At 50.4% G+C, this 10,677-nt stretch overlaps 1 protein-coding gene across 3 annotated transcripts in view; it reads left to right on the forward strand.

Moving 5' to 3' along the window:
• Window positions 1-4,090, forward strand: part of GOLGA3 (golgin A3) — a 44,725-nt gene extending 40,635 nt beyond the window's left edge. For all 3 annotated transcript variants that reach the window (XM_082667306.1, XM_082667308.1, XM_082667307.1), the window contains exons 23-24: window positions 63-226; window positions 744-4,090. In XM_082667306.1, coding sequence (XP_082523432.1) covers window positions 63-226; window positions 744-960 — 381 coding nt within the window. In that variant the 3' untranslated portion in view covers window positions 961-4,090. The remainder of the gene's footprint in view (window positions 1-62; window positions 227-743) is intronic.
• The last annotated feature ends 6,587 nt before the right edge of the window (window positions 4,091-10,677 follow it).

Genomic DNA, 10,677 nt, shown 5'->3' on the forward strand with positions numbered 1-10,677 from the left:
CAGGCGGATTCTTAATCACTGTGCCACTGGGGAAGCACCTAACCGTGTGCTTTTAAAAACAGAGAAAGGAGCCGAAGGGAGAAGCCAGCTCTTCCAGCCCCGTGACGCCGGTGAAGATCCCTGACTGCCCCGTGCCAGCCTCGCTTTTGGAGGAGCTGCTGCGGCCCCCGCCTGCCGTGAGCAAGGAGCCCCTCAAGAACCTCAACAGCTGCCTGCAGCAACTCAAGTATGACTCTGCTCTGGGTTCCGTCTCGTAGTCTTTACAAATAAGCTGCAGGTCTCAGTTGGAAGAATCTTCCCTGTTGCCAGCACCGCACTGTGGTGCGCTCGCTTGGCGAGCGGCTCCGTAGTGTCTCTTGGCGGTGGGCTGGTCCCGTGCCTCTCCCTCCATCTCCAAGGTGGGAGCTGACCGGGGCTAAATGACCCTGCACACCGGGCAGTGGGAGGCCTGTGTCTGAGGCAAGGGCAGGTGTGGCTCTGGCCCTGTGAGCGGACGCCCTGCAGGACAGACCCTCGGCTCTGTGTTTCCCACGTTCTCCCCAATCGGCCTGTCGGCCTCTGTGTGGTGCACAGGAAAATGGCCAGAGTCTCTTCTGTGCTGTTCCAGGAGAGAGGCTCGACGGGCCCCCGAGGGTGTGTGTGAGCGACCTGCCGTCAGGGCCGGGTCCGAGGTGGCCAGCTGTCTCTGGGGGGGACAGCGCCCCCGGCTGTCGTCTGACCGCGCACCTCCCCTGTCTCCCCAGGCAGGAGATGGACAGCCTGCAGCGCCAGATGGAGGCTCATGCGGTCACTGTGCACCAGTCGTTGTCCTCGTGGACGCAGGGGGACCCCGCCAGCCCCTCCCGCCTGGGCGATCACGCCAACCCCAGAGGAGACACGGAGCAACACGGGCAGAGCGGGGCCACGAGAGAGCACTTTGGAGCGGTGACCGCCGAGCATCCCCACCCCGAGTGTTTGTAGCTGACTGCAGGAATGCTCTCTCCTCCGTGTTATTTATTTGACTGTGTGCTCTATTGTCTTTCTAAGAGATGGAAGTTAAGTTTTGCATTGGCCGTTACAAGGAGTAAAATAACAAAGCGAGAGTCGAGAATTGATGACAGTCATTTGCAGGTCGCAGCCAGCTTTTCCCACGAAGTGACCAAATCTTAAAAACCTAATCTAGGGCCCAGTGAGACATTTTGCATGTGTCTGAAGGGTTATCTGCGGAAGGAGGCATCTTAGGCCTGACCGTAGCCGCTGCTCTCGGACGGCCGCTGGCAGAGGCATTGCGTGGCTGCGTCCGGCTTCTCACTTTCCTGTCTGATTCAGAAAGAGCTTTCCTCCCTGCAGGAGTGAGACCTCGTTTGCACCTTTGGTTTTTATTTTATTTTGTTTTGTTTTCAATAGCCATCTCTCCGTAGAATGTATATATAAATACCGGAAATCATCATCTAATCTTTAAAAAGTATATGCTCGTATTATTTAAGAATGACCCGAATTGTCTTTTTATTGATTGCCTTTTGAAAATCTGCAGTTAGGAAGTAACGTATGTGTAGGATTTAGGAATGTCAGAAAATTATGTTTTAAGAAATGTAATTATTTTATTTACCTTCTAAAGCCAAATATTCTTAGGCAGAAGTTCTTTGTTATTTTAGTTTCACTTAATTTTGAGGGTCTTTCCTTGCCATGAGTGCACAATGCCCACCTGTTTGACCCCTGGCCCTGCATGGCCTCGCTCACCTTGGCCAACCCCCGGGCAGGCCTGATGGCCACCAGGACGCCCACATAGACACCACGGTCAGCACACGCTGACCTGATGCATGAGGCATGGGGAGAGGCCTCAAGAGGTGGGGGGGGGAGCAAGGAGGAGGGGCAGGGCCAGGGCTTCCGTGGGCTCCAGACCAGGGAGCACTTTGCCCTGTGTGGCAACGTCCACCAGCGCCTGTGTGGTCGTCAAGAGATATGCTGGCCTCTGTGTGGTGACAGCCTTCAGAAGGGGGAGAAGGCCCTTGACCCTCTCATCTGGAAAGCAGCGAAAGGGGCAGGTCAGCATGAGAGGGTCTCCCGAGGTTTACCTGAAATCAGACACCCCAAGTGTGCGAGGTCCCGCCTAGAGTGACTGTGAGACTCGAGGTTTGTAAGCTTGCCCCTAGTTTGCTAAGATGATCTAAAATAATGTTTATTGTTCCAAGTTAGAGAAGAGAGAGAGAACGGGTCTGTGTGGCCCCCCTGTGCAGGTCGGCTGGTCTGAAGATGAAGAGTGCGGTGTTACTGATCAGGCCAGACATGCTCGTATCACCGCATCACCTGGGTCTCTCTTGTGGAGAAGACAGCGTGGTGTTTTTAACCTGCTTGTGTCCTCTCACAATATGCTGTTAGAAGGTTAATTGATAATATTAAAGTAACATTAATCACAAAGATGTTTAGTGTTTAAAAAAATTCCCCAGCAAGTATTGGAACGTCTAAAATATGTATATCATTTGTACAGGGTTAATCTTGGAAATTATACTTGAAAACTTTATTCTGCTCTTCATTTTAAGTTGGAAATCGTTTTTGACAACATTGTTTTTGTACCATTGGAAAAGAAAAATGGTAATTTATGTTCTTATTTATTTTGGCTGCGATATCTTTTGTTTTAATTTTAGAGCCGCTTTCTCTCTCCTTGCTGAGGTCTTCCAGAAAATCGCAGTGTATCTTCCTTAGGAAAGGATAAAGGAATCCTGAGTATATCCATCAACAGAAAGCAATCTCTGTTCCCCACCCCTTTTTCCTTTGTCGAGTCACCTCTGTGTGTGTACGTGCGTCTGCGCGTGTGTACGTGCGCGTGTACGTGCGCGTGTACGTGCGCGCGCGCGCGCCTTTAGCAGCAGTGCCTCGTCTGGGCTCCTGCTGTCATCCTGTGCCAGCTTCATCCTCTAGTTCTGTGCACGCCCGGCCTGCCTCTGGCCTGAGCGCTCAGGCTGCCCCCCTCCCATGTCCTGTGTGTGCCCCTCGTGCTGTCACGTCTGGCCTGTAGTTCCCGACCAGGGGCCCTTGTGTCCGGGCTTCCTTAACAAATCACCCTGAAGGGGGACGTTGGACTGAATCGCCTGCTCTTCGTTTGCTGCGGGTTTTTTCTCTGAGGGGCTTTACTGGCGCTCCTGTCTCCCAGAGCTTGATTCTTTAGGGAGCAGCATTGGAAATATTCTTCCACTGTGGGCAGAAGTGGGAATTAGGAACTTCCTCATGGAAAACAGCAGTCCACTCTGGAGCACGTGTAGAAACACGTTTGCTGTTGCGCTGTATTTGTGTATGTTGTTCATCCTCGTGTCCTCACTGGAGAGCATGTCAGCTTGGACACTTCGTGATGTTATGACTTGATTTTCTTATGCTCCTAAAATAACTTACTGTGAGTGGTGGTTGTTGATTTTTCCACGGTACACGTCAGATAGATGCCACGGATCTTTTAGACTTACATGCCTTTGTTCTACTATTTGGAAGCTGTAACAGGCAGTGTCTTTGATGAGATGTGAAACTGGCTCACACTCTGGCCTGGGGTCCAGGTGCCAGGGTGGGCCTCGAGGAAGACAGCCTGTGGAATGCTGCATTAGGAAAATTCTCATTCAACTGCTCCTCAGTTTAAAGACTTTTCTTGGTATAGGGATACTGCAAAAGCCATGGGCCTGCAAGGGCACCGTGACATATATTCCTACTTTTCTGAGTATTTTTTTAACGAAAATTAAATGTCGCGTGTAAAGATTGCCAGTAGTGAAAGGGACCAGCGGATCTGAAAGAGAACTGTCCTGGAGCATCCCCAAGGGCCATGATGTGCACAGGGCGGGGCTTGTGAGAGTCTTCTCAGAGCCTCACTCAAGTTCACTCACTCCCCGCAGGGCGCCTCTCAGTGTATGGTGGTCTCAGGTTACAATAGGATCCTTGACAGGAATGCTTCAGAGGATCTAGAAAACTCGGTGGTTTTAAGTTATTCATGTTTAATAAAAATTTCCTCGTTAAAAGGGAGTCCTCAGGTTGGGGCTATTCAGGGGAAAAGTGTCACCATGCACAATGAATTGTAACTTAAAAAGCATGTTGATTTTTTATAAATTTAAGTGTGCTTGGGAATTCCTTGAATTTTGTGCAATAAACTATTTTTTGTTAAAGATTTTTATATTTCCTTGGGGTGCTTTCATTTTCATATATATATTTTTTCATAACTGGGAGTAACTTTTATCTCATGTTGTTACCAACTCTGTTCAGATAACTGAAGAAAATTTTATTGTTCTGCCAGAGTTTCAGATGGTCGTGAAGTCTAACTCCTTGTGGCTGCTGTTGACCACAGCAGGAGCGTAGCGTCTCGCCGTGTTGCTTCCTTCTTCACCCGCACTTCACTTGTTACCACACGCCAGTAAGTACGGAGGTGGGAAGCGTTCACAGGAGTAACGCTCCTTCACGGGGAACCGCTCCTGAGGGTGCGGACGCACTGCACGCGTGCTTCCGGTGTCGTCCAGCCCCCAGCCTCCACTGACTGTCCCTCGCCTGCAGCAGTGGGACCGTGACTCCGAGTTGCAATCTTGTGGCTCCCCAGTCTCACCCGCCTTCTTCATCCATACTTCATTTTTGATCAGCGAGAGTAGACCGGATGTAGATTCTTCAGTTAAATGTTATCACTTAACCAGCATGGTAAAAAACGTACAGAAAAGGAGCAGTAAACCAGTGGTCACAGAATTCGATTTTGTGGTGGGTTGGACACATGTTTTCTTGTTTCCCCACCTCGTGAGCTTCTATAACCAAGGGTCAGGTATTACGTGTACCACCCAGACCTAAATGAAGATGCTCTGACCGCCGCCTTTCGTGGCCTTAACTTCCTGAAGTACTGAGGATGCAAATTTCCTTTCCTACAGTAATCATGAAGAGGGTGATTATATGTATCGGAACTTTTTCCTTTTCCTGTAAAGCTGCTAAACACTTGCAGGCGCTAAACTAACGAGTTGATGGGTTTATTTTTAAGTTGTCTCTCCGTCGGATAGCTGTTCCGTGCTGCACCCTCTTAACGGTAGTGCAGTGGGTGCTACCGGAGTGATCCAGGTGCAGACTCCCGGGCAGCTGCTCCCCGGCTCAGAGGGGGTGCGAGTATGGGCAGCAGTGCGCACTGAGTGTGGCCCGAGGACTTGGTCTCAGCCCTTCCGGTCACGCGGTCTCATCCGTCCTGCAGCCGGCTAGGTGGGGACAGAAGTAGGATTCTTTATGCCACCGACGTCCAGTGTGGTAGACAAGCGTGCTAGCTGTTGGGAGAGTCTCCGAGCCTTTCCCTAAATGAGGAGGAGTTCTTAGCAATCAGTAACTGCCCGCCCCAGAAGCAGCATTTATTGGAATCCTTCTGCTTGCCTTCATGCTAGCTTTCACGTCACGAAGAGTGTTGCGGGTTCTCGTAAGAAGCATTCTTTGGCAATGACTTTTTCCTGGAAACACGGGAGATGTGACACTGGGCTGCTGACCCCTTTGTCTGCCTGTTCGGTGGGGTGCGGAGGGCGACGCTCCTGCGCGCCAGCCCATCTCCAGGCGGAGTGGGCACCCCCTCCCGAACAGCGTGCTTCTGGCTCGGGCCGGAAGCACCTCGAGGTTTGCGCGCTCGGCCCTCCTTCGCCTGGTCTGGCACTTGCTGGAGAGGCAGCACTCGGGGGTAATTCTCGGCTCCTGGGGCCTCAGGGCCTTTGTTTCGTCTGTGAGCTTTCCGTGTGCATTTCTAAAGACCTGATGGACATTGCGGAGCGATTTTCCCGGTGCTTAAGCCTTGGTGTGTTGAAAGCTGGAACGCCTCATTTCCATCCAGAAAAGAGTCCCTTCCTTTGACCGACTCTGATCGTGATACAGTCCCCTGGTCTCTAAACCTCAGGGTTTCCCACCCTCGGCACCGTTCTCGCCGGCCCAGCCTGGCCCACGGCTTCTTCCCTGTCTCTGTTCCGTGCCCCGCCTTTCTCCGCATCAGCCGGAGCCTGGCTTAGCTGTGGAGGCAGCCCCTTAACGCTGTCCAGCCTTCAGGGTCGTCGTCCTCCCGCTGCTGCTCAAGCCTTCCAGTGGCCCGAGTGCCGCGCACATGGCCCAGCCTCCCAGCCTGCTACCATCTGGCCAGGAGCAGCCTCTCTGGCTTCCCTTCTTAGCTGGTCCGCGTGCACTGGGTGGGCTCTGCAGGCCCCGCCAGCACTCGCCCGGGACGTAGATGTGCGCCATGGGGCAGCAGGCACAGCTCCTCAAGCTGGTGAGATGGTGCACGGCATTGACCGGCTGCTGCGAAGCCCTCCCGCATGGCGACAGCCTTGTCCTCGGCCGGTGCTCTGGTCAGCGTGAGCACCTACCTGAGGAACAGTGCCAGCAGCTGACCCACAAGGGCCGGCAGATGGGGGCAAGCGATGAACCTGTCCGCTCAAGCCTCTGGAGACTGGGGTGACCTGTTCCTGCGATATGACTCGGCCTCTCCTGGCCAGTCCGCGTGCCCACGACAGGCCAGGAGTGCCCTGGCCTTGCCCGGACGTCTTGCCCGCTTCGCTTGCCCTGAGCTGCCCCTGCCTTGTCTCTGCTCACTGAGCACGTGTCTGAGTCGGGCTGGCGCTCACTGTTCCTAGAGCTATCTAAGAGCAGCTCCGCAGGAGGAAGAAGCCTGATTCGCAGCGTTTGGTGATTCCCAGGTGTAAATACCCCACTGGGGCACATGGGACGCTCCCACTGTGCAGTCATTGCAGCTGGGAAGGGGTGTGGGCTGTCGCAGGTAGGGGACTCTGGCCCAGCAGACTGTCCCCTAGGGATGCGACAAGTGAGCAGAAAACAGACCTGGGTCAGCTTCGTAAAACCTTCCCTGATCCCAACCCCGAATGACCCTTGAACCTGTGTGCACTTACAGATAGGTGTAAGTTTATACAGATAGGTATAAGTTTATAGCACTTTACATCATGTTTCTTTTCAGCAATGTTATTTCTGGAGAGTCCCTGTTTCTCCTATTAGATTACAGGGCATCAGGGGCATGGGGAACACTCAGCAGGTGGATTTCATTGACAATGAGCCTCAGTTAGCCTAGTTCAGTAACTGAAAGACATGTAAACAAACACCAGCTGGGTTTCCTTCCGCGCTAATTTGGTGTAGAAATGGTGGCTACATATAGTACCACAACAAAACACTGCTCACAGAGCACTCATGAATTAGGAATAAATACCCTTCAAGATCTTAAAATTCTGCAAGATCCTGACAGCTTTGTGTAAAATAATCCCTTTGCTAATCTGCAAATGAAATGTCCAGGCTCCCTTGCCACTGCAGCTTCCTCAGTGGCTGCATCTTTGCCATCTCAGGGCTCCGAGGATCTCAGTGGCTTCCTGCTGTGGCCGCCCCTCGCCGCTCGCAGGGCTGCACTTCCCCTCTCGAATCACCTGGGATGGGCTGCTTTCCTGACCAGACCCCCACCGTGTGCAACAGCATGCACATTTTTCCTCCTCTCATTGAAGGCTGTTCACAATACATGTGAAACTAGACCTCCCCCCTCGGCCTCCGGGGCTGGCTCGGACCCTGGCCCTCTCGTGATCTGGGATCAGGAGTGAAGTTAGGAGACCGACTGCAATCAGCAATTAGGTTAAACCTGCTCCTTTCCCAAAGACCATCAGTTCCCCTAAACGTAATTCCTCTTCATTCGTGGAAATCCACTTCTACCTGCAGGGGTTTACATCTCAAATTCTCTCATTTCTACCTCACAGGTGAATAGTGGCCAGTATAGGGTTGGCTGCTTTTTTTATTATTATTTTTATTGGAGTAGAGTTGCTTTACAGTGTTGTGTTAGTTTCTGCTGTACAGCAAAGTGAATCAGCTACATATGCACATATGTCCCCTCTTCTTTGGATTTCCTTCCCATTTAGGTCCCCACAGAGCACTGGGGCAGGTTCCCTGTGCTCTACAGTAGGTTCTCATTAGTTGTCTATTTTATACATAGTATCAATAGTGTTTATGTGTCAACCCCAATCTCCCAGTTCATCACATACCCCTGCTTTCCCCTTGTTCTCTACGTCTGTGTCTCTATTTCTGCTTTGCAAATACATCTATACCATTTTTCTAGATTCCACATATATACTTTAATATACAATATTTTTCTCTTTCTGACTTACTTCACTCTGTATGACAGTCTCTAGGTCCATCCACGTCTCTGCAAATGACCCAATTTCGTTCCTTTTTATGGCTGAGTAATACTCCATTGCATATATGTGCCACATCTTCTTTATGCATTTCTCTGTTGATGGGCATTTATGTTGCTTCCATGACCTGGCTATTGTAAATAGAGCTGCAATGAACATTGGGGTGCATGTGTCTTTTTCAATTGTGGTTTTCTCTGGGTATATGCCCAGTAGTGGGATTGGTGGTTCATAGGGTAATTCTGTTTTTACTTTTTTAAGGAACCTCCATACTGTTCTCCATAGTGGCTGCGCCAATTTATATTCCCACCAACAGTGCAAGAGGGTTCCCTTTTCTCCACACCCTCTCCGGCATTTGTGTTTGTAGGTTTTCTGATGATGCCCATTCTAACTGGTGTGAGGTGACACCTCATTGTAGTTTTGATTTGCATTTCTCTAATGATTAGTGATGTTGAGCATCCTTTCATGTGCTTCTTGGCCACCTGTAGGGTTGGCTTCTTAATAGTGGAATTGTGTTTCCCCCCACCCCTGCTTTTATCCCAGTCTTGTTTAATGGAGTGTAGACTGCATTAGATGGTGGTGAGGAGAATCCAGCCATAATAGCATAACTATTGTTAGCTGGATTCCACAGAAAATCGTGGTATTAAGATACTGGTTAGGCTGGTAAAGGCTATGAGACCCCGAAATTCAATGGCTTAAATGAGAGAGGTTTCTCTTTCGTGTAACAGCCGAAGCAGAAAAACAGGACTGATGAGGGCAGCTTCTGGTGCCGAGGACACAAGTGCCTTCTAACCTCCAGTCCCATCTGTGGCCTCGGACAGCTGCTCCAGGTTCCACTTGTTACTGTCTGCATTTTCCCAGGTGGAAGGCACATCGCACACCCTCGTTCAAGGGTGTCACTCACTAGCTGTGTACACCGTCTGTTGCCTCCACTAAGTCACCAGGCCACAGGATGTGTGTTTGTAGCAGTGTGTCCAGCTCCAGCTGGGACTTTCTGTTATCAAGAGGATGGATGCTACTGGCAACGGCCTCTATCGCAATACACAATCTCTCAAATCAGTCCCCTGTGCTCTGAATTCCTGGGATTTATGATTACTATAACAAAATCCCTCATGATGGGGGCTGACCCTGCTATCCTTGAAAGGCATGTATATATATACAACTTTTATGTTTTTTGAAGTATGAAAGAAGTGGTAATAACAGCTAACGTTTATGAAGTCCTCACCTTGCTCTGTAGCAAGAGCCTGGCACATATTAATCCTCATCTCTGAGACAGGGGCAGTTATCCCATGTTATCCCTGAGAAAACTGCAGCACAGGGAGATGAAAGAATCCACCTACAGTTACCCAGCAGGCAGGGAAGGTCTGCCCAGGGCCTGGCACTCATCACTGCACAGTGGCACAGATTCACAGAAAGGTCAAGACTGGGGAGCAGCTGGGGACTGAGGTCTGTTCTCAGGTACTTAGAAGTTAAAAACAACAAATGGTAAGATTTCATTCTAACATGGTGCTTGCTCTTCCTTTTTATTTATTTAGGTTGCGCTGGATCTCACTTGTGGCACACGGGATCTTTTTTTAGTTGCCGCATGCGGGCTCTTAGTTGCGGCATGCATGTGGGATCTAGTTCTCTGACCAGGGATTGAACCCGGGCCCCCTGCACTGGGAGCGCGGAGTCCCACCCACTGGACCACCAGGGAAGCCCCTCTTCCTTTTTTTTTTTTTTGCGGTACGCGGGCCTCTCACTGTTGTGGCCTCTCCCGTTGTGAAGCACAGGCTCCGGAAGCGCAGGCTCAGCAGCCATGGCTCACGGGGCCAGCCGCTCCGCGGCATGTGGGATCCTCCCGGACCGGGGCATGAACCCGTGTCCCCTGCATCGGCAGGCGGACTCTCAACCACTGCGCCACCAGAGAAGCCCCCCTCTTCCTTTTTAAATGTAGACAGAATTTACACTAAAATAGGCACCGATTTTAAGTGTATATTTTGGTCAGTTTTGACAAATGTCAACCAATGTGTACCTGTATTACTATCAACACAATAAGATGCAGAGCGTCTCTTTCACAGTGAATGTCCCCTCATGTCCCTCCCAGCTCACCACCCCACTCAGAGGCAACCCCTGTTCTGATTTCTATCACCATAAGCTCTGCCTTACCACTTTTGTGTGGGGTTGTTTTGCTTAGCATGGTTTTCAGATTCAGCCACCTTGTTGCTAATAATAAACCTCCATAGGATTATCATATGATGATTCCAAATTTGTTTATCCATTCTTATGGGGTTTATCCAAACATCTGGGTGTTTCTCGTTTGGCTATTATGAATAAAGCTGCTATGAACATTCTGTGAACTTTCTTTTTCACACCTAGGGCTGCACTGCTGAACCATAGGGAGGCCTACGTTTAACTTTACAAGAAACTGCCTCATAGTTTTCAAAGTGGTTGGCTCATTATACACTCCTACCAGCAGTGTATGAGAATTATAAAACTGCTCCACATTCTCACCAAAATTTGATACTGTCTTCTAATTTTAACCATCCTGGTGGGTGTAAAGTAGTATCGTGCT

Source organism: Grampus griseus, assembly GCF_964374135.1.
Source record: "Grampus griseus genome assembly, chromosome: 12".
In the NCBI taxonomy this organism is placed as follows: Eukaryota; Metazoa; Chordata; class Mammalia; order Artiodactyla; family Delphinidae; genus Grampus; species Grampus griseus.